Genomic DNA, 27687 nt, shown 5'->3' with positions numbered 1-27687 from the left:
GAACAAACCTTTGAATCGATGTGTATATATAGTTAGCAGATTGCGGCTAAACAAATGGATTTGACCACTGGAGCTGGCGCATGGCTGTCGTCAATCGTCTAGTGACATGCCCAGGTTAAGACGTTGTCACTGAAGTCCAGATGGGCAGTCAATGACCAGCAACTACATGACCCAATTCATGTTGTATCCACACGACAGCATCGAGGGAACTTCACTTCATGCCTATCTCCGATCGGCATTTCTGTCTTACATATCTGTTATGGATCGCTCCCACTCTCACTTCCTCTCCTATGGCCGTGCATTCCCTGTTCTTATTTCTTGCAGTTCACCCCATTCACGGCGCCCACAAACCGCTCTTGAAAAATGCACTTGAGAGTTGTTTTGTTGCTCCCAACGCCCGGTCATCACATATCCTCGCTGTTAGGAAAGCATCGAATATAGTCTCTGCGCGATGGAATAGAGACTAAAGTACTGTAAACAGGCCTATACTGTAGGAGACGAGGAGTCTACTTAAATTGATGAAATCTATTTTTACTTTGTCTATTAGTAAGGGACTCAGACTTCGATTAGAGTTAATTAATCAAAGAGTTAGTCATTAATTCTAATAAAGTCATTCACTCCCGTGGTCATCGTCCATGACCAACCATGTTTATATTTCTCTATATATTGAGTTTGGCAGAGTAAATTAGAGAATGACGGTCTAGTGCAATGACATCTCCTTCAATTTGATCAAGAGATTCTCAATTCGATTCTCACGATTGAGATTTGTTGAGAGTTATATCCGAAAAATAGAGAGAAAATCTCGAATATATAAGATGATTCGCTTTATACTCGAGAGTACGAGAGATTTATATAGTGCAATTGACTTACCAAACTTCGCCCAACTCTCTGTTTTCCCACTGGCCTTCCTCCCCCCTCAACCCAAACCTCTGATGGAGCAACTGCCATTATTTATTTCTCCATTTGCTCCACCACCTCTTGGCCAGCTACGCAAGAAATACCGGTGATTAGGATCATCCTCCGCCGTGCTGCAACTCTCAATATACGAGTATACACCTATGGTAGAATATACATGGCAGACAGGAGTGAAGCCAGGCATATTGAAGCAAACAGACTGAAGGGACTTGCATATTATGCTAATTAAACAAACACATGACGCATATCAAGCGCAATAATATCTGACGCTCTAATCTTTAAATGAACTTCTCTACTCATCGAATGTATTACTTTTTATTTATTCATTAATTCATCTCTCTAGATCGATCTACCCTTCTTTTCTTTTCGTGGAATGGATTAACATTTGAATCGAAGTTGAATCGCTACAAGATGATGACAAAGAGAAACCCCTTTGATGAGAGCATAATCAAGCAGATCTATATATATAAATATATATAAATGAACATGGAGGTTTTTCCAGATATGTTCATCTGTACATAAAGTAGGCTCTATTGTAATCAGCAGTAGCTCCTGAAGAGGCTACCTCGCACTGCTTTGTGAAGCTTCGCATCATCAAATTGGGCTCCATATTCCATAATTGAGTAAAACACTACTTAACTAAAGACTGATATTTGGTAAATGTTCAAGATTATCAGCCTAGACAGTATCAGAAAGATGATGCAAGGCATCGTCTCCGTGTATCCCTTTTCAATTGTTGTAATGTTCTGAATTTCATGTATTAAGCTCTCATCCTCTTTCTTTGCTTTTGAAGTTTCGACTCAGCATCATCTATTGGATTGTTGCCGCTATTTAGCAGCGTCATTTGGTCGACAAAGAGCTTAAAACATCGAAGCATTAGGTATGATTTGCCCTAACTTTTTCCTCATCTTATGGGTCACATTTGTTTGCTCCTGTGTATGTCTCCAGAGATTTGGTTTGAGAGTTGATTACTTCGACCTACTTAGTTCTTTATTCCAGATACAAAGTTTCAACTGGACCGCAATGGAAGAATTATGATATTATTTCAGCGTGACACCTCGACAATTTAAAGTCTTATTAACTACCCTTCCTTATACATCAATTCGAGATATTTATTCGGTTTCAATAACATCCTTTTTCTTGAGGTTATTAGAAACTACGGCAGATAGCCTTACATCCTAATTAATTAATCCAATATAGTGGATTATTTAGAATATTTGCCGCCACTATATGTGGTAAGCCAAAACTACCATGCATGGGACCATTTTAGATGATGCCACCCTGCTTCCGCACTGTTCAGCAGGAGGCTCCCATTGCTTTTCTGTGTCAAGGGTTTATACTGCATTTAGTTTGTAAGTAACATTTTAAAATCAGATTTTGATTTTGAAAAAGAGTGGTATAAATGGTTATGTATGGGATTCACCCTTTGACTTTGTATGAGTTATATGATTTTGATTTTGAAAAAGAGTGGTATAAATGGTTATGTATGTGACTCACCCTTTGACTTTGTATGAGTTATGTGATTTTGATTTTGAAAAAGAGTGATATAAATGGGGTCCACCCTTTGACTTTATATGAGTTATTTTGTTTTGTTGTGAATATAATTTTGTTTTGTTGTGGGTAGAATTAAGTTAAAGTGATATTTTAAAATGCAACTTTGAATCCAAACAAGGCTACTGAGTTCTATATGTAAAAACTGAAATTAGATTTTTTATTTTTTTTGGTGAATGAAAGTATAATCTTTTGATCCTATATTAAGGGCAATGCCGGAGCACCAAAACCCTCATTTCTCAAGGACTAAGTCCCCTTCTTAAGTAGCAGGGAAAATTCCTACGCCAAAATAAAAATAATAACAAACTTAAAAAAAAACAATAATAATAATAATAATAATAATATTACGAAGAGATTAATGGCAGATATTATAATTATTATCTTTATAATTACATATATACCCACTGATTCTGCGATTATATATATATTTATATAAGACCGCAGAATCAGAGGTATATATATAATTATAAAGATAATAATTATAATTATATCAATAGTATAAAAGTTTTATGAACAATTATAAATAATTAAAAAATGACGCTTTTTAATTATACAAAAATTTTGAAATAATGTTTTAAATGTATACCAATCTTCATTCAGATAATGTATATCAAATTCGGGCTCTCTTCTGTATATTTCTCTATTTCCAAGAGACAAAATTAATAAACAATCTATTAATGCGTGGATTTGTTCTTTCTGCGCAAGATTGTTTAGCCCATCTTTTTTCATGGATCTTCTCATAAAAAAGAGAGTAAAATATATGAATTCAAAACATGCAAGACGACTTATTGAATGATCAAATTGCACAAACATATATGAGTTACAAAATCTAGTAATAGAAATTACAAAAACCTATACAAGGAAGTACTATTGAAACCTGTATAAGAAAAGTTACAAAATGGGGAATTCTTTGGAACTACCAAGGAAGAACGAGGGATGGGAGAGAGGGATGAAAGGGAACATTACATCAAAGAGGAGAGGAGATATGGAAGAGAGGAAGTGCATTTTAGAGATGTGTCTTTCATGCCTTGGTACGTTCCTTTTCATAGGCATCAAACGTCTGTCCTTTTTTTTTTAATTGGCAGACAAGTTCCTGCCATCCCACTTTCTTTTTTGTCAAACCAACATTTTTTTTCTTTTTCTCAATTATTTTCCTGACAAAGCCCTGCAAGGCACGTATTTCTCCATTTCATGATCTCTTTATCGCATAGTATCCGCTTGAATTTTCCAGAGCTTCACATGCAGTGATGTTTTCCGGTAAGACCCGTTTGATTTCGCAATCTGATTTTAAAATTTTAACTCTAACTTTAACTTTATTCACTATACAATAAAAATTAACAACACAATTATTACTTTTTCATTTTTTTTAATTTTTTTAACCATTCAATTCAACTTTTAATAAAAAAATTCTCTTAACTATTCATTACTTTTTTCACAATTCAACAATACAATCATTACATTTTTTCAACTATTTATTACTTTTTCACACTTTTTCTCATAATTCAATATCACAATCATTACAAATAAATTAAAATTTGATTAATTACACCGGTGGTCCAAAATGTTTCATGATTATTTCAAGTTGGTTCAAAATATTTTTTTGATAACTTGTTGGTACAAAAAGTTTCAAAACCGTTTTAATATAGTATATTTCGTCAATTACTCCTGATGTCATTAACATTTTGCTGACGTGGCGCGTTCTATGTGTCACTTTTGTTACTTTGAACCAATCATAGTGCACTACGTCATTTAAGAGAAAATAAATTTTGAAAAAGTCCAATAAAAATTCAAAAAATAAAAAAAATAGTAAATATTTAGAAAAAAAAATATTTAAAAAATAATTTTAAAATAATTTTTATTAATTTTAATTTTAAATTAAAAATAATTTAAATATTAAATTTAAAATTATTTTAAAAACATTTAAAAAATAAAAAAAATTATTTTAAAAATATTTTAAAATTTTAAAAAATAAATTTACATTTTAAAAAATAATTAAAAAAAATTAATAATTTTTAAATAATTTTTTTTCTAATTTTTTACTATTTTTTTTTTTTTATTATTTTTTGTATTTTTATTGGACTTTTTCAAATTTTATTTTTTCTTAAATAACGTGGCGTACTGTGATTGGTTCCACGTAACAAAAGTGACACATAGGACGCGTTACGTCAGCAAAATGTTAATGGCGTCAGGGACAATTGACGGAATGTATTACATTGAAACTGTTTTGAAACTTTTTGTATCAACAAGTTAACAAAAAAAAATTTTGGACCAACTTGAAACATTCATGAAACCTTTTGGACCACCGGTGCAATTTACACATTAAAATCAAAACTCAACTCAACTCAACTCTAAAACCAAACACACTATAATAATAGGAGTCGCGACCTGTACTCTTGTATGCCTATCAAAAGATTTCGAATATATTTATTTTTAGAGTTGAGTTTTAGTTTTAATTGATTTGTAATGATTGTGTTGTTAAATTATGTGAAAAAGTGTAAAAAAAAAGTAAAGAATAGTTGATAAAAAGTAATGATTGTATTATTGAATTGTGAAAAAAGTAATGAATAGTTGAAAGAATTTAATATTAAAAATTGAATTGTATGATTAAAAAAAATAAAGAAAAAAGGAAAAGTAGTAATTGCGTTGTTAAATTGAATATAAGTTGAGTTAAGTTGAGTAGAGTTGAAAATTTTTGAAAATTTTTTTGATTGCTTATTTTCGTTTTCATGTCAGTCCATTACACTTATCTTCGTTATCATTTGCGTGGCCAATTCCGACCAGTTCTTGATCTTGAAGACCATAGGTCCTCTAGAATCTCGGCCATGAATTTTTTTTCCCCTCCAATTTTTTCCTACTGCAAGTAATATGCTGGCTTTTGCTTTCTTGTAGATAAAAAATGAGGTTGATTCTTGTGTCCTAATTAAAAATTGAGGATTTTTCTCGAACTAAACTGCATATTTTTTGTTAGTTCCCAAGGAAAATATTATTAGCATCTCCAGTAGATCAATTTCACAACATGCATCACTTTCACCATAACACTGCGCCTGCATTCGATCACATTCATAACATGCGTTACTATCACCATAATGCCATATATCTTCTGGGCATGATGGATTGGAAAGAACTTTTGACGAGTCTTGAAGATCCTGTCAATATCTTTTTGTTGTGCCGCTTTCAGTAACCGCCACATTATGTTTCTCTTCCTATAAATTATTCAATAAAAATAATACACAAGTCACAAGGTCGAAAATTCACGGAGTTCCTAATCATCTTACGCATCCAAGTGATCATAATCATTAAATTAAATTAATTTTCACGGAAAACTTAATTTTGGAGCAAACAAATTCAGTCGACAAACCCCCACCTCACCCCAAAACACAACAATTTCCACCCCCCACAAAAAAAAAAAAACACACACACACACACGCAAAAAAAAAAAATCATGTACGCTAAACATTCAATAAATAAATAAATAAATATATCTATATATATATATATATAGACACTCACACCCATATTTATTTCCATGTCATGGAGTAAACGTAATAAATAAATCATCAAACAAAGACAATTATTAACACGTGATGAAAAATAAATCAAGGTGCACATTAACATGCATCACACCATGCAATATATGCACTTGTTATTTACTGAACGCCTGAAATAATCACTCCATCCGTATTCAGAATTTTTTGTATTTATTACTAATTTTTTTAGCATTTTCAAGTAAATAGATCCAAATAAATAACACATAAGTGCGACAAACTTTGAATCTAATTTTCAGTGAACTCCCACAGGTTCCTAAAACTGGAGAAAAAAATTTCAGAATTTTTCAAGTTCTCTTTCTATTTATTTTCAATTTTAAACTATAACATAAATCATAATTCGGGATAATTATTCTCTGTCATTGAAAAATAAGAGAAATATATTCAAACATATATCGTGGTATTCTAAAACTTACAGAAATAGTTTCCTCCCTTTCCAACATGATTCTAGATAATTCAAACATATCCTGCTATTTATCTAGAATTTTTAAGAAAGTTGGGCGAAATAATTCTAGATAATTATTCAGAACACCAGAAAAACCTCGTGAGAATTGCCAAACCAGGAGTGCTCTCGATGTTTCCGATGTAAGCTAATGAAGTGGGCCGATATTTTCTCGCACGGGCCGGATTAATTTATGGCCCAAGTGGATAAAGAGCCCGAGAATCTATGAAGATTGGCCTATTCACGAAGGAAGCCCAGTATGAAGAGAGCTCATATGAAGATACAAATATATGTATGTACAGGTGTGCTTCCCATGTACAGAGGCGGTGAGGAATTTAGTTCTTTGGCAGCCTATTATTCTTATGGAGCAAGGAATGAAGATTGCAGCTATTTATTTTAGACATATTTGGTCTAAAATATGTCTAGAATATTTGGTCTTAGAGATTTTAGGCAATTTAGATTTTCTAGAAGTCTACTTTCCAACGTTATCAAAGTCGAACCGGACCGGGCGGTTCGACTAGTCGGATCGAAAACCAGACCTATGTTCGGCCCGATTAGCTTGAAAATTGAAAATGCATAAATAGACCGGTGAATCCAAAAACCCAGGCAGTTTTTAGACAAACCCATCCAACCTATGTGAACCGGCCGGTTGGGTTCATAATTTTTTAAAGGAAAACCCGAAAATGAGCTAATTGAATCGAATCAATCAATTTTGAATCTAAAGGCTGAAACCCTAGTTTCACTATTTAGTTCAGTAGTCTCCTCTTCACTTCTCTCACCAAAGGCTGAAACCCTATTCTTCACTCCTCAGTTCAATGGCTTCAATCTTCTCTTCACCTCTCTCAATGTTTCTGTTGAACTGATCGAGCACAAGAGTTTCGAGCTTCCTCTTCTCCTTCGAGCATCGCAAGATCCGCAACAGCTTCGAATTTCCTCTTCTCCTTCGAGCATCGCAAGATTCCCAACAGCTTCGAGCTTCCTCTTCTCCTTGTGTCTCTTCTCGGCTTTCATCAATTTCCACCCCTTACTGGAGGGGCGCAAGGAATTCAACCTAATGAGCTACAGATCGACCCATCTGCAGCTCCTCCTGGCTTCACTAAAGCTCTAGGAATGTTCAACCGAGGGGCCTCTTTTGGTAGAGGTGGAAAGCCTCCACCAAACCATCGAGGAGGTGGTCATTTTTCAGGTAATAGGAATTGATAGCAGTATAGGTGAAGATCTCAGTTTGTTGTATTGTTTTTAGAAGTTCATTATGCTGAGGAAATGAGGAGGTGGTCCCTCTTTTGATTTTTTTCGGAGCTGTAAGCTAAACTCTTGGCCATATGTGTTTCAGTTTGGATAAATTTAGAGGTTTATCTCATCAATCTGATATGGAATTAAATTAATTAATTATTTATAAAAATTCTTGTTTTATATTATTTTCTTAAGATAATAAATATTTATTTATTTTATAATTAAATATGCGGTCCGACCTATCGAACCATCGGTTGAACCCTTAAACCCATGAACTCATATCTCGACCGGTTCAATGTCTGATCGGTTCTGATAACACTACTACTTCCAATTTTGGATATTATCTTGATTTTGTAATTATAGGCGTATCCAATTACGATATATTCACTAGGATCTAACAGTGACCATCCCGACTCCATCATTTGAGGATTTACTGGGGATGGTAGATATTCTTCTAGTTCAACATGCCTTTCTGAATTTCAATGATATGGGCATGGTGGTCGAAGATTGGGAATGGATCTGGAAATGTCCAACACTACCTCGTATCCAATATTTTATCTGACTCAGTGCACGAGAGAGACTTGCAACCGTAGCTTTTCTTGCTCAGCGAGGTCTGTCGCTCTCATCCCAGTGCTCTCTTTGTCGATCAAACCTAGAAACTATTGAACATACCCTTAGAGATTGTTCTGTTGCGAATACCTCATGGCAGAATCTTCTGCTTCCCAAATGCCAAGAGGGCGTCCTTCTCTGCTCCTGTTAAAGACTGGATCCATTTTAACATTTCTTCAAAGCAAGCCTCCCATTTGCCAATCCCTTGAGGTGTGATCTTTGCTTTTACAATCCGGCACCTATGGAAAAAAATCACAACTCCATTGTCTTCTCCTCAAAATCGCTCCATAGCAATTTGGTAGAGTATACCATTCAAAGTACAGCAATTTGGGGGCTAACAAGCGACAATGCCCCCACCCCCTTCTCCTGTCCCTTTTTCGGTTAATTTTGTATTAGTTTTTTTCTAATTTGTTTTGGATCCCTCAAGTTTTCATCCATGAAAAACTGCCAAGAAAAAACCACCACAACAGCTTTTCGTTCATATTTTTTTACCAAATATAGACAGCTTGTTGTGGCGTGAATAAATTTTATTTTTTATGCTATACGGTGAAATTATTTTGATTTGTTTTGCAGCGTGAAAAAGATCGTTAAACTGTATTGTAATTTATAATATTCCCAGAATAAGCTCTATCAAAAAATAAAGTGCAGTTAAATGAAATAGAATTCTTTTATGTATCGAGATGTATGTTTGCAAATAATTTTGAATTTTTGATTATATAGAAGTTTTCCTGTTTGATTTTATGTCATTTATTTTCTTGCAGCGTGGTGTTAAAAAAGAAAATAATAATAATAATATAAAATGGCTTTTAAAGGTTAAATTTAGAATTGAATATGTTGGTCCAAAGATGCTTCTCTCTATGAGATCATGATTGGACATGGGGCATGAACTAATTGATGAGATAGGAGATCAGACAGGAGAAGGGCCAGATCATTTGCATCCCTTGTATAGAAGGCAAATCTATTCCATGGTTTGAATTAAACCCATGAACGCCTCCCGGAGAATCTAGTAATTTATTTTTATACATTTGTATTGATTTAAATGATTCGATTTGTTCTCAGTTTTGAATTTGAGTATTGTGAAAAAAAAAATCATACAAAAAGAGTTTTATATTATAGCGGGGCGATCCAACTTAAATTGAATTAGTTGAGATTGATCATACTTTCAGATATCACCGTGAAGGTAAATACACGGTAAATATAGATATAGATATAGATACATATAAGAATGATATTTGGGCCACATTTTAGAGACCCATTTCAGTTGACATTACGTTTAAGTCCTTACTTGGGCTGCAATATGGCATTTGCATTTCTTCGGCCCAATCTCCGCCTTGCTTCGCCTCCAAGGGAAAGAAATTCATCCTAACTTCGGCTCCGACCCACCAGCAAGACAGGCCTACCCACTGACTTTTCGTGGTAACCGTGACATTTCGAACCGTTCCGGCGGACGTCGTCAAATCATGGGCTCTCTTGGAATTTATACTAACGACAGCAATAATTTTAGCCATTATTAACTCTATAACCGTCATTCAGTAACTATTAATTACTGAAGCAAAGATATTAGAATTCATTTTTGGCCCATGCAATCTCCTACTCCCCATCCAACATTGTACAGGGGCTACCCGCACAAATTTATAAAAATAAAAATAAAAGAAGAAGCAAATACTAAGGAAAAAAAGATTTGTTAATTTGAGCATTTCCTTTATATTAACTGGGGAAATGATCCTATTCCTATCCTACTGGGGGACTGGAAGAACATGAGGAAAGGCTTCATGGACAGCCACAGAGATTGGATGAAACTTGCAGTCTGCTGCCGAAACGAAACAGCTATTGTTGCTCTCTTCTTCCGTCATAATCCTATCGACTAGTGTTAATAGAGTCTGCTCGAACTCTTCCCCGACGGTCCACTCGAGGATCTCTGCCCTAACGAGCAGAGGGCGCCTGCAGATCAAGTCCCGCAGCTTTTCCTTGGCATCACATAGTCTCTGTTGCTGAGCTTCAAGCTGGGGCGGTAATCCCCGCTCCCGTCTCCGAGGTAGATGAATTTCTTGTTACCGACTGAACCTTGTATCCTCTCGATCACCAGCCCCTGTTCCAGACGAAATAGATAAATGATCAGTTTAGGCAATTGTTAATGCAAACCATGAATCCAATTCTGTTCTCTCTTATCAAATAAATACCAAAGCTTCCATTAAGTTGGGAAGTCACTTTCTTACACTAACTTATTTCTCGACAAGAAAAAGGTCCACGTATGTGTCATGTCTCTAGTAGCAATATAGAAATTCACGGTACAGTATTTTTTTCGACAAAAATTTAAAATTATCTTCTAAAATGTTATTTTTTATTTATATTTTTTTTGTAAACTAAACGAAAAGTTAACGGAAATTAAATGTAGTTATGTACAAAAAAAAATGAACGTATATGCTTTAATTTCAGGCTTCTTTCGTTGTTTGCTCCACTCAAGAAGGAGAGTAATAATATCATCAATTATAAAAAGAAGGGAAAGACAACTACTAACAACAAGTGGCATGCTAAAAAAATATGTAGATAACAAGGACATGTTTTACTTAAGAAAAACAATTCATTGTTATGAAATAGTTCCAGTTGAGGATTACTTGAACTCTGATTAAGGGTGATATTGAACATCTGATTTAGTTTGGCTCGTGTTCTGTTTCATAAATCTTCTCTGTATAATAGTATGGTTTTCTTTTTTAATGGGAAAGCACTAAAAATTGGGGAAGGGAATTACATTCGATCTTTGACTCGGAACAGAGAAAATTTGGTCATCGATTCTCCAATGTCGGAATTGTGCAATTTGAATGATACCTCGCACATGTTAGGAGGGCATGGAGGGCAGCCATGGGGGGATATGTGAAAATCATGGTGAGGGGAGATCCTCAGCCTCCCTTCCTCGTCTACACAGCCAGGGTTGGTGTTGATCTCGGAGAAGCATTCTCTTGACTCAAGATGCTTCAGGATCGTCTCGTTGAAGAAGACGTTTGCGTCACTGATGATCCTCAGATCGCACCTTTAATCACCCACAACCCAGGAAAAAGGAATTATAGTTAGTTGATTCGCCATTACAGAAGAAGTTGTCATCATTGATGTCAGAACTCTCAGACGCATCTGATAATATATACTCTCGGCACGAAAGATTTACGTAAGAACGTACCCTAAAGCATGAGCAGTTTTGATGGCTGGGATGACAAGAGGATGAATCGGATCACGCTTCAGAACCTCTGCGACATCCTCGATGGTTTTTCCCTTGGAATGAATCTCTCCCATCATCCTGTTCTGTACATTCATCCCGAGCCAAAAGAAAACAAATTGAATAACAAAGGAATTAAATAGAAAAGGATTATTACGCCAAATATCTTATAGCATTACCCGTTTATCAAATTTATCTCATATTTTAAAAATTATCAAAAAGGTCTATGATTTACATCTTATTCCAAATTTATCACGCAGTCAATTTATCCGTCAATGAAATGTAAGTAGACTCTAAACTTATCTCATGATTTTAATTTTTTTGTTTTCAAATCTATCATGGGCAAATGGTTACAATGGCAAGAATGGGCTTACTTCCGGTCCACGTCAGCAACACCGTTAAATATAGATGGAGAAATAGATTTGGAACAATATGTAAATCATAGAATAAATTTGAGAAACAAGTGATACTATAGGATATGGAACATAATAACCCCAATAGAAAAAGAATAATCTTGTCGGGCGAGGTTAGATTCTTAAATATACCATGAGGGGGTTCCAGGGCATTGTGGGGAGGAGCTCATTGAACAACTCGGTAAATCCCAGCTCGTCCACGACCCAGTTGTCACTATCGCAGTTGATGATGGTCTTGTCGAAGTCGAATACCACCACAATTCCGGCCATTTTGCGCTTCTCTCTCTCTCTCCCTCCACCGAGTGACCAAGTCTCGAGAGACTAGTATGGAAGAAAGATTTGGTTTGGCGGTGGGCGATCGAAGGGAGAAACAGAGCAAAGGTTCATGTAGATATATGAAGACGTGGGCTCGTGATGGGCTATCAGTTTAGGGAATCCAAAGCTTCAATATTTTCCTAAAGCATTAGTTTGCATCAAATGAGGGTTGGCCTGTCAAGCATACGGACTGAGAGACGTGATTTTACTCGATTGGAGGAGCCGCCAAATGATAGAAAGATTATTTAATATTTTCTCCCTAACTTAAATATACATTATATTACGAGCAAGATATGAATTTTTTTTTTACCTAGAAAAATTAAGCATAATTGCATCAACTAATCAAGATTTGATAATTTAACTATAATATTTAATGATTACACCCTCAATGTTTATTTTCCCAGCTTTTAAACGCACACGTTACTGCCAAAAGAACAAAGTACCCACATATATTGAACATGTAATAAATCGAAGAGAAATTGCTAAACTATTGAATTCATCGGCACTAGCACAAGAAATTAATCTACAATCTATTCGGCAGAAGTCTCACGTTATTGGGACCATAATTATAGGATACTTAATTAATTAATCATCTGCTTTCAGAGGTCTAAACCCTTTTATATTTCATCGGATTCAGGATTAATCAAATCAATCACCAAAAAGTCTGAGTCAATGTCATAAGATTGGCAACCCAAACTACAACCAGGCCAGGGACAGTTTCGTAAAATCATACAGAAGCAGCCATACCCACCAAATATCTGCTGCAGTTGAGGGCTGCCCTGCCAGTCTGTGAACTCTCTCTCTCTCTCTCCGTGTCGCTTTCGACTTTTACTGTGTTGTGCAAATCCAGACCAGTTCCTAGCAGTGAGAGTCAATCTTCTTCTTTTTTTTTTTTTGATAAATAAGATAGGGGTTGTATTAATGCATAAAAGGTATATCGAGTTTTGGATAACTCTCAAACATATAAAAGGAAGGAAAATTTAACTTATTGTCAAGTTGACTTAAGTCATGAACTTGAGAATTATCCGAACGTGAAATTCAAATACATTTTCAGTCTCAGAAAAGAGATAATAATCTAATAATATCGGAAATTAGAGAGCGATGCGGAGTCCATCAATAGAGCATTAGCATTCGTAACCGGGGGGGGGGGGGGGGGGGGGGGGGGGGGGGAACGGGGGGCCAAAAGAAAGAAAATGACAGAAAGAAAATATTTTGCTGTCTTCACCGAGCCCCCACCCCCATTCCTTCCTTCTTCCTGTCCTTCAGCACACTGCACATCCGTCTCTCTTTGCTTTCCTTTCCTCTGACTGAGGTCTCTCCTCCATTGATGGATCATTTCTCAGCCAGAAAGCTCCATCATCTGTTCAGCTTCAACTTCCATCAGAGCTGAACTCTCACTAATTGTACTCCCCCAAAACGTGTTTCTGGTCCTTTGAGCAGCTCAAACCTTCATCGCTTAGCCATAAGTGCATTCCCGCCCTCAAGCTCTGATCTTTGAGCAGTTTCTCTGCCAAACTCAGCAATGAACAGAGACCCGGCTTGACAAATTCTTGATCAATCCCATCGAAATCCGATCTTTGAAGCTTTACTTCCTTCTTATGTTGAACTGAGCCACCTGCCAACATGCACCCATCTGGCAGTCTTCCCTTGGCTGCTCTCATCTTCTGGGTCACTGCCCACCTCTGTTCCGTCCACTCAAACCCAGCAGTGCCCATGAACTGCACGGACACATCACGCCTCTGCGCATCCTTCTTGGCCTTCAAGCCCGACCCCAACCAGACCCTCAGCGTCCTTCAGTCCATGTTCGACGTCTCCCCCTCCGACATCACCGTTGAGAACCCGGCCGCCCTCGACTACGTCTTCATCAGGAAGAACTGCTCCTGCCTCTCCACCACCAAGAAGTACGCCACCAACACAACCTACACCTTGAGGTCCGCCGGGGGGCTTGTGTCCGAGATCGTGGGCGGGGCGTACGACGGGCTCGCCATGGTGCCCAATTCGACGAGGTGGGCGAGGGTCGGGGCGGTGGTGTCGCTGAGGCTGTACTGCGGGTGCTCGAGCGGGCTGTGGAATTACTTGATGAGCTATGTGCTGAGGGACGGCGACAGCGTGCAGTCGCTGGCGAGCAGGTTCGGGGTCAGTATGGATAGTATCGAGACAGTGAATGGGATTAGCAACCCTGATAATGTCACTGTTGGTGATCTTTACTTTATTCCCCTGGACTCAGGTTAGTTCTGGTTCCATCTGTTATGTAGATTTTGTTTCGATTATGTCAATTTGGCGATCCATACATGCTTGTTAGGCTGGGAGCTTGATAGTATTCGAAAGCTTCTGACTTCAATTTAAAGATTATGCTATCTGACAGAGGCACAACATGTTTATGTATGGAGTTTGGGCATCATGTGAATGATTGCACTGGTTGTTGTCTTCTTTAGGACATAAAATCGGTTGTTCATTTATGATGAAATTGACTGAGTGTTTAAGGTTGTAGCACGGATGCGATAAGCTGAATTAAATGGTATAGTGTAACAGCAGATGATTCACGGAAGAAGTTGATGGCCTTAGCATACAGACTATATGGTTCTATAATCAGGGAGGTGCAGTTTGCATTCAGGAGCTCTAATTGTTCGGAGAAACTACAGCATTATAGAAATGGAAGGTTGAGGAGCAAGTTAGGGATCCTAAGTGAAGCAAATGAGCAGAACATTAGCCATTGGAATCCATTAAACATGCATACTTGTGAGGAAGGCATTTTAAGAATAGAAGCAAATAGAGAATGCGAATCATAGGACTGTCTTCCAGCTTAGACAGTAATACTAGAAGTATCAGTAAGCATATTACTCAATTGATCTGTCCTTTTCTAGAATATTTTGAATGCATTATCTATAGTTTGACTTTTTTGGCAAAGTTTACTTGATGCAAGATGCCCATATTCCTTCATTTCCTTATAGAGTTTCCTTCTTGAATTTGGTTGTTGTAGTTCCTGGAGAGCCCTATCCTTTGGAAAATGCTACCAGTCCTGCTCTTGCCCCGGCTCCTGCATCTTCTATCGAGGGCCTTCCAGGTTCGATCTAATGCTTTCACTTAGAAGCACCATTCTTCCTTTTCTTAATGTTTCTTGAGACGTCAGCATTATGTTACTTCATGTTTGTCTTTATTGCTGACTTATTTTTTCTTTACCAGTGTTTTGACTGAACATTATGTCTCTTTTATTAGCAATATATGAAAGCCAGGATGTGTGGAGTGTCGTATTAGTCTCTTGTGCAGAGTTGTGCTACCTGAACATGTTATTGAAAACCCGACTCTCTTTTCCCCTTAGAATACTGAGAAAACTAGAAAATATCTCTTTGCAGAAAGGCCTCGCGATCACAAGACTCATGTTCCCTATGGGTGGATCATAGGGGGTGTTGGAGTCGGTCTTCTCGTGATCATACTGGGCATTGTTGCTTTCATTTCAGTTAGATCATCAGCCTGCTCTGCTAATCGTTCAAAAGATGGTGATGGAAAGATTTCCCATAAGTTTCACATTCTTCGGAACCCGAGTTTTCTCTGTGGTTCGGGCCGCTACATCTGCTGCAAGCAGGGCAACTGGAAGCAAACAAATGGAGAATCAAGCAACAACCAGATAAATGTTCCAACAGGTACATAATGATTGACTTCGTCAGTTTCTGGCTTCTTGCAACTGGGGAAATATTTAACCATGCCTTTGTATGTGTTGCTATTGGGTCTATGCAATCTTTAGCTTATGATTTGGGCATTGGACATTACATCACAGCATACAAATAACATTTTTCAGTCTTGGCAACTCGTATTGGTCCTTTCTTTCTCTTAAGGGAATTTGTGTTATTCTTGAGTATTATCGAGCTATCTAAAGAATGCTTGATAAACTGTTCAGAGCTTTCAAGCGCAGTCAACTGATGATATTTATGTATATACTGTGTAATGGTGATATTCATATTATGCAGCTCTAGGAGCCGACGTGTTTGATGTAGAGAAGCCTGTAGTATTCTCATATGAGGATATTCTTTTCTCAACTGACGGGTTCTCTGATTCAAGTCTTCTTGGCCATGGTACATATGGTTCCGTGTACTATGGAGTCCTCCATGACCAGGTTTTTATCCAGCTTTATGTTGCAATTGTAAAGTAAATCTTTTTGTTTTGTTGTTGCTTATTGAAACCTCCGGTTGACTTTAAGGAAGTTGCAATTAAGAGAATGACTGCAACAAAAACGAAAGAATTTCTGGTGGAGATGAAGGTCTTGTGCAAAGTACATCATGCGAATCTGGTAATTCTCTCTTCCAAAAAAAATTCCACTAACCTTTTCATTTCTTTTTCGTAAAAGAAAAGTTTATACTAACCTTTTACTGTTCGAAGCTCTTTGCTTTCTTAATTTATGAGTTGACCTCAAAGTTTGGGTTCGATTTGTATTTAGGTGGAATTGCTTGGCTATGCTGCTATGAATGATGAGCTGTTAATTATCTATGAGTATGCCCAGAAGGGTTCACTAAGGTCTCATTTGCATGATCCACAAAGCAAAGGTATGTTATCTTTTAGCATTGACATCTTCTATTGTCGTTCATATCTTATTGGTGAAGTTTCAAGAATAGTCCTTGCACTATATGACAATTTTTATAGGCCACAATACATTAACTTCACTATGTACATTTCTCAACTGGCTGCTTGCAGGCAATCCATCTCTTTCGTGGATTACGAGGGTCCAGATTGCACTTGATGCTGCTAGAGGTCTCGAGTACATTCATGAGCACACTAAGAATCACTATGTTCATCGAGACATCAAAACGAGCAACATCTTGCTCGATGGTGCCTTTAGAGCGAAGGTTCGAGCAACTTCTTTCACTGTCAATTTTCATTTAAATCTCAGCTATTCGCTTCGCTGATAGCGATACCTTGCCTTCTTATAGATTTCAGATTTCGGTTTAGCAAAACTTGTGGGGAAGTCAGGTGAGGAGGAAGCAACGGTGACAAAAGTTGTGGGAACATATGGCTATCTGGCGCCCGAGTAAGTGATCTAAAGTAAAAGAGCACCTACCTGGTCCCTGTACTTCTAGATTCTGCTTTATTTTAGCCCCTGCTCTATTTTTCAGCCATCTCTACTTTAGTATTAAGATGTGTTTTGATCTCTGCCCTGCCAAAGCTGCAAATTTGGATGAAATTTAATTTTTAAGCCAACATGACAGCAAAGCACCTCAATGATTGTGTTTGGGTGTCTGTGTGTATTCATTTTCTTTAACATTTTTTTTCCATCTAAGGACCTATTCTTTTAATTGGATAAGGAGCTACTGATTTCGGTTCGGGTCTTGATTTATTGTACCGATCCTATTTCTGAAATTAGTTTGCAGCGCCACATTGGCTATAAAATCAATTCCAGAAAAATCGATGCCTAACCTGGCAGGAGTATATGTATTATCCGTTTTACTTGGCCAAGAAAAGAAAAAATGGAGGCAGTAGATGGACTAAACAACCCCAGAAGTTGAGGGATAGATTGGTCCTAAAGATTAGTGCATCAGCTATAGATCCTAACCTAAAAGTAAAGAAACGGTTTCGTACTGCTTTCCCCAATCTGCATTAGTGGTCTATCACCAATATTTTTGCATGCCAATAACTCATTTCATTTACTGAGTTTGAATTGTTCCTTTGTTGTTTTCCCGTTTGGTGTTTGCTTCATGGTAGATACTTGAGCAATGGCCTAGCTACGACGAAAAGTGATGTGTACGCATTCGGTGTTGTTCTTTTCGAGATTATATCGGGTCGGGAAGCTGTGATACGCAGTGAAGCCACAGCGATGAAAAGTGCCGAAAGGCGCTCATTGGCATCCATTGTAAGGAAGTTTAACAGATGTTTGATTTTCAAGATTTAGCTTTGAGAAGGAATGATATTTGTTGCATATAATCCCTCTAATAAAAGCTAATCTTGCATGGTAGTTTTTAGAGTTTTCTTTTTTGTATCTGCAGATGTTGGCAGCTCTTAGAAACGTACCTGACTCTCTAAGCATGTCAAGCATCCAAGATTACATTGATCCTAATCTGATGGAATTATATCCTCACGATTGTTTCTTCAAGGTAAATTCTTGTAAAATTACATTTTGATCCCAAAATGCTGCTCAATCAAAGTTCAATGTCAAAGAAGTCTGAGCATGAAAAAGTCTGATTGAACTTTATCAGTGAAACTTGTGAACTAGGGATGTCATATCTTTACTTATTTGGCTTTTTTTCTCTTTCTTTCATTAAGATGGCAATGCTAGGGAAGCAGTGCGTGGATGAGGATCCAGTGTTAAGACCGGATATGAAGCAGGTGGTGATAACGCTATCTCAAATTCTCCTATCATCGGTCGAGTGGGAAGCCACTCTTGCTGGGAACAGCCAGGTTTTCAGTGGCCTCGTTCAAGGACGATGAAGGCTATGTGTATGATGGTGGCCTCAACTTTGTTTCACGTCAGGAACATATACGTTACTCCTCGTACTTCACTCGGAAACCTGCCTTTTTCACTATGTTCATCGTAGCTATACTGTGATAATTATGATAGAGGGGTCATTTGAATTTTATTTTGTCGATTTAATTGTCATCGTCCATATTATTGTAATAGTTGGTGTTATTTTCCAATTATAGGTAAATTTTTTTGAGTGTTTTTTTTTATACCCTTTTAGTTGCGTGGGAAATTCTCTCTCCCTATGATGTAAATTGTGACTATGACTTATGAGGCTAAAGGAAAGGACTCATATTTTGCAGAGTTACACCGAATAGTCTTCTTTAAATATCGTAAGAGCAAAATTTAGTGCAGCGGCACGCAATTACCCTCGCATGGAGCCAAGAGATTTAAGTATGACGTTCGGGAGTGGAACTTATCCTCCCTTTATTTCTCGTTTACTTATATTGAACTTGATCCATTGGTCTCTTTTGTAATTCAAATCTCATTACATTGCATATCGATGAAATATTCATACGTTGGATCACAAAAGTAGATCGAATGTGCACACATTTCATTGTTAATCCACAAGGTTGGGGATTCAGATATTCCTACACAAATAGAGCTTGCTGTCTGTGGGGCAACTTGGTAAAAATTTAATTAAACAAAAATTCTGTGTAGGATATCTATTTTTGGATAGTATTACAACGAGACCTCATATTTGTTTTTGATTTGCGCTTTACATTTTTAAATCTCTCCAAACAGCATCTGATACATCTCGTCTAATCTCTAAATAAACAATGTGAGCAGTATTTCTTTGACTGACAGACTTGAGGCAAGGCATATGCCTATACTAGTTATCTTAACCCATGCATTCCATGGAAATTTAGGTACAAATATAATTATATTTACGCAATTTAAACTTTAATTTTTTTAGTTAAATTTCAAAATTTTATAAAAATATTTTCTTTTTTTAAATAGTATATCTCTAATAATCGTATCCAAATATATTAGGAAATGAGGATTAATTCATATATTACAATTACATTGAAAAAGGAGCAGCAATGTGACTTTTTTATAATTAACATTTCTTCAATTCGGTAAAAAATTACTATGCTAAAAGGTTTGAAGATAATTTTGTAATTATAATAAGTTTTGAGAATATATATATATATTAAAATTAAAATATTTCACGTCCAAATATATTTTTACTTATATACTAAAGTAATTGTTAATTTTATTAATTATAAGTTCTTAATTTATATGCATTTATTTATTTTATTCCATTTAATCATAATCTATATATAGATATATATAAAGTTTTATCTCATGTAATAAATAAGATTGAAGAGATAAAAATATATTGATATACGGTTAAAAAGTCATTATTCATGCAATAAATAGGGTTAAAAAGTAAATGTTTGTTGAAATAGGGTAATGTAAACATCTAAATAGTTTTTACTTTGTTATCTAATTTAGATTAAATTTAATTTTAAAAGAACAAAATTAGAAAAAAAATATTACTTGAATTAATTTATATAGGCATTTCCGCCCTCATTTTGCAAAATGTTATTTGTTAAAAAAATTAATTTTCAGTTGATAAGTTAATTATACAATTTATAAATGAACTAAAATTTCTAAGTGCAAAGTTCAACTCATATTTTTATCAGAATATTACAATACGAATCTCCTATCATTTGAAATTTATGCTAGAAAATTTATTATAGCAAATGAAATTTATAATACATATAAAAAATTGATTATTTGATAAGCACAAAACTATGATATAATTATATGTACTTTAGATCCTGCATAGTTTATGAAAACTACTTTGTTCAAAATGAAGCTATAATTAAATTTGAAAAGCATTAAAATTCTCCACTGGAATAAAATAATTACAATAACATATTAAGAAAAAAAATTAAAAATATTTGTAGAAAAATTACATGTGCAACGCATAGGTGAAAGAAGACTAAGGGCTAGAAAGGTAAATGGCAAAATACAATAGGGTTTAAACAATAAACACATAAATAATGACATAATCGTAAATTTTATAAAATTAGGATATATAAATAATGGGATTAAATTAGTAAATGTATATGCACTATTAATTTATCAATAAAATAGGTTAGAAAGGTAAATGTCAAAATCGGGTTAAAACAGTAAATGTCTAAATACTATATGGTTAAAACAGTAAATATATAAATAATATATATAGTGGAATAAATAATAACATAATTATAAATATTATGCATTTAGGATAAAAGGAGACCAAATTAGTAAATGCAGATAATTAAATTAAGAATTAATTGTAAATAAAAATGCTCAATAATTTTAATATATGTATAAATTTATTTTAACTTGTACTCTATGAATAATAATATATCCTCGAAATTATGCATAAATATGATCACTATATATTATTACTAAATTAATAATTGCATATAATTTAAGAATTTATATATATATATAAATGTTAATAAGTTGGATATATATGTATAAATATTTTACATGAGATATTAAAATTTTAATGCATCCTCAAAATTTATGCATAAATATGATAATTATATATAAATATATTTAGATATGAAATAATTTAATTTGAACATATCTTCAAAACTTATGCATAAATGCGATAATTACAAGACTATCCTCAAAACCTATAATTACTAATTTTTCGTTGAAATAGATAAATGATGATTTGAAAATGTTACAGTACTACTTTCCTTCTACTTCTCTAATATAGTAGTAACATATGAATTACCCATAATTTTTAAAGATATTTGGATATAATTTTTAGATATTATATAATATAGAAAAAATATATGTTTTTCCATGAAATTCTTTAAATTTAAAAATTAAGTTTGAATTATGTAAGTACATATATATTTGACGTAAAAATCACGTGCAACGCATGGGCAAAAAAAATCTAGATGTATTTATATTTACTATTATGCCATTATTTATTACATTATATTCAACTTTATATAATATGTATAGATAGATAGATAGATAGATAGATAGATAGATAGATAGATAGATAACAGGGTAAGATTACGGTATCAAATGCTGCTAAGGCATGTCAAGTTGATCATTACATCTCTCGTGGAAGGAAATTTTGAAGGAGCAAAGAGATAAAGCTCAAAAAGTACTTGCAATAAGATTAAAGAATTTTCACAATTCAAAAGATGTTCATCTGATGACAATAGTGAAAACCATTCATCGTATCATGTATACTAGTGTTTCACTTGTGCGTTGTACTGTCTTTGACATGAGTTACTTTCCAAAATTAGTAGAAAAAGGTATCTTTCAAAGAATGAATTCAGATTGTACTCTTCTTTGTTTAATGATATATACGAGAATATGCTTGATTATTATAGCAGCACACGTCTTAATATCATGTATAAGTACATTGTATTGCTGGAAAAGTATATGCTAATGTCATATTTTGGTAATTGATACGAAAAATGGCTTAATGGAAAAATATGCCATTTTATGATCATACCCTTATTCTATTATGTTTTTAGATGAATAAAATAGTTAAGATTAAAATTTTAAAAATGACAGTAAAATTCATTTTTTCAAAATATCAATTTTAATATGTGTAAATATACTTATTTATTTAATAAGTACTTATAAATAATAAGTAATAATAAATCCATAAAATTATATTTATAAATAATGATAAAGATTCACTTTATTGTTTTAATTTATAATAAATTATGAATATTTATAGAGAATTAATTAATGAATTTTACTTTTAAATAATAAAAAATGTAAATAGAAAATTTAAAAGAGCAAAGAGCTTGGCCTTCTTTCTCGGTAAGAAGGTCAAATTTTAAAAAAAGAATCAATATTATTATTGGAGGGAAAGTTTCCCGATGGATAGACTTTATCTAGGAGGAAAGTGAGGGGAAATTTTGGAGCTCGAGAAAGCCCAAATTGAGTTATTGAGCTACATTTTTCAAGTAAAATGCAATTTATCTCCCAAGCTCACGCAAAGTGTCTCTTAACCTTTAAATTTTTTGCACCATACTCTCGACCTACTTAAAAGGAAGCAAAGTACATCACGTTTACCATTCCGGTCACTTTTTTCAGCCAATATTTAATTTACTATTAACTTATTAATTTCATAATTTGTAAAATAATTTTATTTGGCGACCACGGCCTCTTTTCTCCTCAAATTTCTGTGTGTGTCTCATGAATCCTCTCACATGCTGAGGCCGAACATGCTATGGCTTCCCAAGTCTCTCCCTCTATCGTCCATGAGCGATTCTGGTGAGGATGAAACCTAAAATTGTCACTTTAAACATGTTACTGCTCCTCTCTGTTTGTGATCTACATGCCTCATCAATTTAGATCCTCTTTTCGGGAGATTATGTTACATGAAAATGATGATTTTACTCCTATTTTTCTACCAAATTGATATTTCCAGCCACAATCCCACAAAACAACGCCTTAAAAATTTCTAATTTTTTAAATGGTTTTTATTATAAAAATATGAAGTAAATATAAAATAAAATGTAAAAATCTTAAATAATTTTTGGAAACGTAATGTTCCTATCTAGTACAAAATAAATGTTTGGCCTTCAAATCGATGCTTATTCATTATTAGTAAATAAATATATATATCTACTATATAGCTATATCAATCTATCTACATCTATATATATATATATAGTAAACCAGAGTTGTGACGGCATCGTCATATGACTTAAGAATATCTGGATTACCAAATGGAATTTTCTTGACTCTTTGAGCTGTATAAAAGTTTTTATGGATATTTTACTCATGTATATATCATTTATTTATTGAACTAATATACTTTATAATTGTCTTTCATAATATTTTGATTGATTTTTGAACTAATATATATTTGAATTTTGTATTTAAATGATATATTCTGGAAAAAAAATTACTCATTTTACTCAATGGAGATTTGGTTGAATTTAGTCCAATTGAAAAAATATGATCGAATTTATTTAATCAATTAAGGAGAGGGGAGAATACAAATTAAGTGTACGAAAAACATTTTATATCTCGAGTTGTCTTTTTGAATTTTCGATAAATAATTTTTTTCATTTTTCAAGAAAACAATTTAATGTGTACAAGTAATTTGGTATTTTTAGGTTCACTAATTTTATTACGTATCACGTTAAAATTCAAAATAAATGTTGCCACGTTTTCATTTAACAGAATGTCCAATCTAACACCGCATGAGTATGTTACCAGCATGACTAAACAGTTTCATCTTGTCGTATTTAGAATTTTCTTTTTTAAATTTTTATTCATCCCATCGTCAATATGCTTTTGACTTTCAATTTTTAAGTGTGTGTGTATATATATATATATATATTGATTTGTATCTTCAATATAATTGTTCTTACCTCCACCAAAAAAATATAGTTCTTACTTTATTCGTCAAACTAAATTACGGTTAGTCATATACTTAATATCATTATAGATTACAATTATCGACCATTAAAAAAACACTAAATTATACAGTAGGAGTAAAATATACTTTGCACCGGTCCCCGACCTTTAGGTCTAGTGGAGAAATGCTCCCTTTCCTTTTAAATTTTGCACTACACTACCCGAACTATTTAGAAAGAAGTAAGGTGCACTCCCGATCACTTTTCTGACCAAGATTTAATTCAATATTCTTTTATTAATTTCTGATTTAAAAAATGATTTTTCAATTATTAAAAAATTTGAAAGTCGAAAAGAAAAGAGCCCAAAAGATCGTCGAAAGAGAGACGGGAGGGAGAGAAGGGGGGCAGAATCATTTTGATCAATGAGATTTTGATGAATTGCTCCACGGAGCTCAATGGAGATTAATCCCATTGGAATTTCTCATTATTCGGATTTCTCTGAGAGTCACGATGAATAATCCCGAGCTTTTGATGAATTGCTTCGTCGAGATTCTGATGAATTGCTCCGTGGTGATTCTCATGGAGCTCAAGGAATAACATATCAATGGAGAATATGATGAATTGCTCCTTGTGGCTAGATGAATAATCCCATCAAAATTTCTTCGTGGAGTATTGATGATCTCTGCCTTCTCAAATCAGCAGAGATTAATTCCATTTGAATCCTTCCATAGAAATTTGACCAAGGTCGATCTCTCAATCTCCTATATCACAGCTTCCTTCACGTACGGATTCCTCGATGGATACTAACAAACTCGGTAGAGAATCTAGCGATAGGATTGCGACTTGATCCACTGCTAGTCACCAGTGAATTTTGAGGAGATTGCGGTGGTGTCTTTACATTCTTTGGTGTTCCCTTTTTTGATTTCCGAATTTCTATTAATTAAAATTATTTTTTAAATCTGAAATTATTAAAACAATAACAAATTAGATCTTTGCTGACAAAAGTGATCGGGGATGCACCTTTCTTCTTTCTATATAGCTTGGATGGCATAGTGTAAAATTTGAAAAGTCAAGGGGCACTTTGCCACTAAAACAAAAAGGTCAAGGTACAAAATATATTTTACTCTATATACAATCCATTCTGTGCAACGTACCATCCTGATTAATTACTATTATAATAGGAAAAATTCATAATCAACCCCTAAACTATGGACACGCAGCACTTTTGGCCAATGAACAATTTTTCTGACACATTTACTCCCTAAGCTATGGTGAGGGGAAAATCTACCCCTGTAGTCATGTGCTCGACGTGTGAACTTAGATAAATATATGAAATGCAAAAATATGAATATTTCATTTAAAAATAAAAATTAACAAATTAACAGGATAAAAAAACATAGAGGGTTAGGCACCTCACTCTTTCCACCAACTGTCATATACTCCCATGAGATTGCCGACAGCCATGACGATCGCTGACAACCTCGTGACAGAGGGTAATGGCCGGAGGCGTTTGTGGGGGAAGAGAGAAAGCAATGAAAGAGAAGATCACGAGAAGGAGATAGAGAGAAACTAGAAGTTGTTTTGATAATCGGGATTGTCATTGGCCAATACCCACTCTCGTTTCTCTATCTCCTCATCTTGCGATTGCCATCCCCAATAAAGCCTCCGACCATCCACCCTGTCACAAGGTTGCCAATGATTGCTGAGGTCGTCGTGACCTCGAGCGATGGGTGACGGCAATTAGAAATCCCCTATATTAAAACCCTCAATTTCTCTCTCCTTCTATGTCTCTCTCCTTCTCCTTCTCTTACTCCCCTTCTCCCAATTTTGTCTCTTTCTCTTTCTTCTTTTCATCACATAAGCCTTCGGCCACCAATCTCTGTCAGAAGATTGGAGGTGACTGGTTTGATCGCTTGCAATCTCGTGTGGGTAAAGAGCAACCAGGGACAAGGGATGGATGCACAAAGGGTACCAAATCCTTTGTTTTTATTTTATTTTATTTTAAAATGGATTTTTTAGAGCTTACTGTCACTGTCATCCTCGAATTTTTAATTTGCTGTTAGATGTGTCCCTGAATTATTTTTGCCAACAAAAATGCCCAAACATTGGCCTTTCGTCTGTCAAATATGTCCAATCGTTAACTGGTTGGATGGGAATTTGACATGGCATTCGACATGGAACAAATGACGTCAACATAATTAGTTTTTTAAAGGCAAGCACACGACATCCTCAAATGCCGCCATTTGTCTCCCCCCTGAAACAATCATACGACGTCGTCACCTATTCGCCCCTTACCTCCATCTTAAATGAGAAATCCAAATCCAATTGCAAACCCTAACCCCGAAAATTCGCAATTTCACAGTGTTCCGAGCAAAAAGTGAGAACTTTGCTTCGATCAATGAGTTCATTATGTAACTGTCGTAATGAAGGAGGTGCGTATGATCCTCTCAACTGGAACGAGAACCATTATCGAAGGAGCACGAGTTACAACAGTTCAAGCAACACAGGAGCTCCATCAATCTATTGCAATTGTTAGGAAAGAGCTTTGAATATGATCTCCAACACTACAACAAACCCTGAAAGAGCATTCTTTAGATGTCCATTTTGGAAGAACGATGGAAGGAGTTGTGGGTAATTTGAATGGGTAGATCAAGTAGAAAGCTCACAAATTTTTTATTAGGAGCAGAGGGTGATCAATCAATTGAGGATGAGGATTCTCTAATATGAAAAAAGACTGAATGGACATAGAATTGTTTATTGTATTTTGGGAATTTTGGTTTTTTTTTGTTTGGTTGTGTTGGTTTTGTTGATGGCTTTGTTGATTTGAGTCAATTGTGGTATTAGGATTTATAATACTTTTTTAGCTTAGAAATTTGTGACTGGCTGAGGATTTGGCTTCGGATTGGAGTTGCTTTGCGTTTTGGTAATATTGTTTGAAGCAACTCCTATGATGATATGTGTTGCATCAAAGTAATGAAAATTGTGTTGTTCTATATGATAAACCTTTGACAAGAATACCACATACCAAAAGCTTGTCATACTTATCTTTCAAAGATCTAATGAGTTTCATGGTCAAGCATATAGAAAAGCATAATACAAAGTGACAAATGTACTTGATTCACACTAACAAGACCATAATTCTAACCATTATGACATTCAAAGACAAGATATCATATGTTCACAAAAAAAAAGCACAAATGTACTTGGTTCACACTATTTCTGACTCTTGCGACGTGGGTTTGCATTGGTTGATTTTTGACTGGGCATTTGCTTGTTGGAGTTGGATGAAGACTCCTAACTTGAAGAAACTTTCCTCTAGTACATACTTCTGGTGACCCTACTTGCTGCCACTAGAGGTTTTTTTTGTCACATATTTTTTTTTCTATTGAACTTGAATGATGCTTCATTTATTGCATGAAGAGGATTTTGAACTGGTGGAGGAAGAGGACTTGGTGCTTGTAATGGAATGCTGAAGTGGACATGCGGGGTTGATGCAAATGGCAAAATGGCAATCCTTGAGCTATTAGATGGAGGCCTGCGAGGTGGGGCTCTTGTTGCTGATGGAGTTGGGTAGCAATGCATGGTTGGTAAAGGAGGCGGGTGTGGATGTATTCCATAGCCACTGCTTGGAGGCATTCCATAGCCATAAAATGGTCTTGG

At 34.9% G+C, this 27687-nt stretch overlaps 1 protein-coding gene and 1 pseudogene across 1 annotated transcript; one reads left to right on the top strand and one right to left on the bottom strand.

The window, feature by feature from the left end:
• Window positions 1–9793: 9793 nt before the first annotated feature.
• LOC116200141 lies at window positions 9794–12186 on the bottom strand (annotated as a pseudogene).
• Window positions 12187–13416: 1230 nt separating this feature from the next.
• On the top strand, window positions 13417–18983 carry LOC116200140 (lysM domain receptor-like kinase 3). The gene is made up of 11 exons (XM_031530860.1): window positions 13417–14458; window positions 15212–15295; window positions 15585–15872; window positions 16197–16342; window positions 16427–16516; window positions 16664–16769; window positions 16918–17069; window positions 17154–17251; window positions 17923–18070; window positions 18204–18311; window positions 18481–18983. Exons 1-11 carry the CDS (start codon window positions 13855–13857, stop codon window positions 18643–18645), a joined length of 1989 nt encoding a protein of 662 aa, XP_031386720.1. The 5' UTR covers window positions 13417–13854; the 3' UTR covers window positions 18646–18983.
• The last annotated feature ends 8704 nt before the right edge of the window (window positions 18984–27687 follow it).

The sequence above is a fragment of the Punica granatum genome, chromosome 3, assembly GCF_007655135.1.
Source record: "Punica granatum isolate Tunisia-2019 chromosome 3, ASM765513v2, whole genome shotgun sequence".
Lineage (NCBI taxonomy): Eukaryota > Viridiplantae > Streptophyta > Magnoliopsida > Myrtales > Lythraceae > Punica > Punica granatum.
Note: the sequence above shows the minus strand (reverse complement) of the source record. Positions and strands in the feature narration are given on the sequence as shown.

What these genes read in the sequence shown, in the direction of transcription:
- LOC116200140 (XM_031530860.1), top strand. Translation starts at nt 13,855, where the DNA reads ATGCACCCATCTGGCAGTCTTCCCTTGGCTGCTCTCATCTTCTGGGTC. An exon ending in CTTTATTCCCCTGGACTCAG is followed by an intron (nt 14,459 to 15,211) that starts GTTAGTTCTGGT and finishes TGGTTGTTGTAG; the next exon opens with TTCCTGGAGAGCCCTATCCT. An exon ending in AAGTACATCATGCGAATCTG is followed by an intron (nt 16,517 to 16,663) that starts GTAATTCTCTCT and finishes ATTTGTATTTAG; the next exon opens with GTGGAATTGCTTGGCTATGC.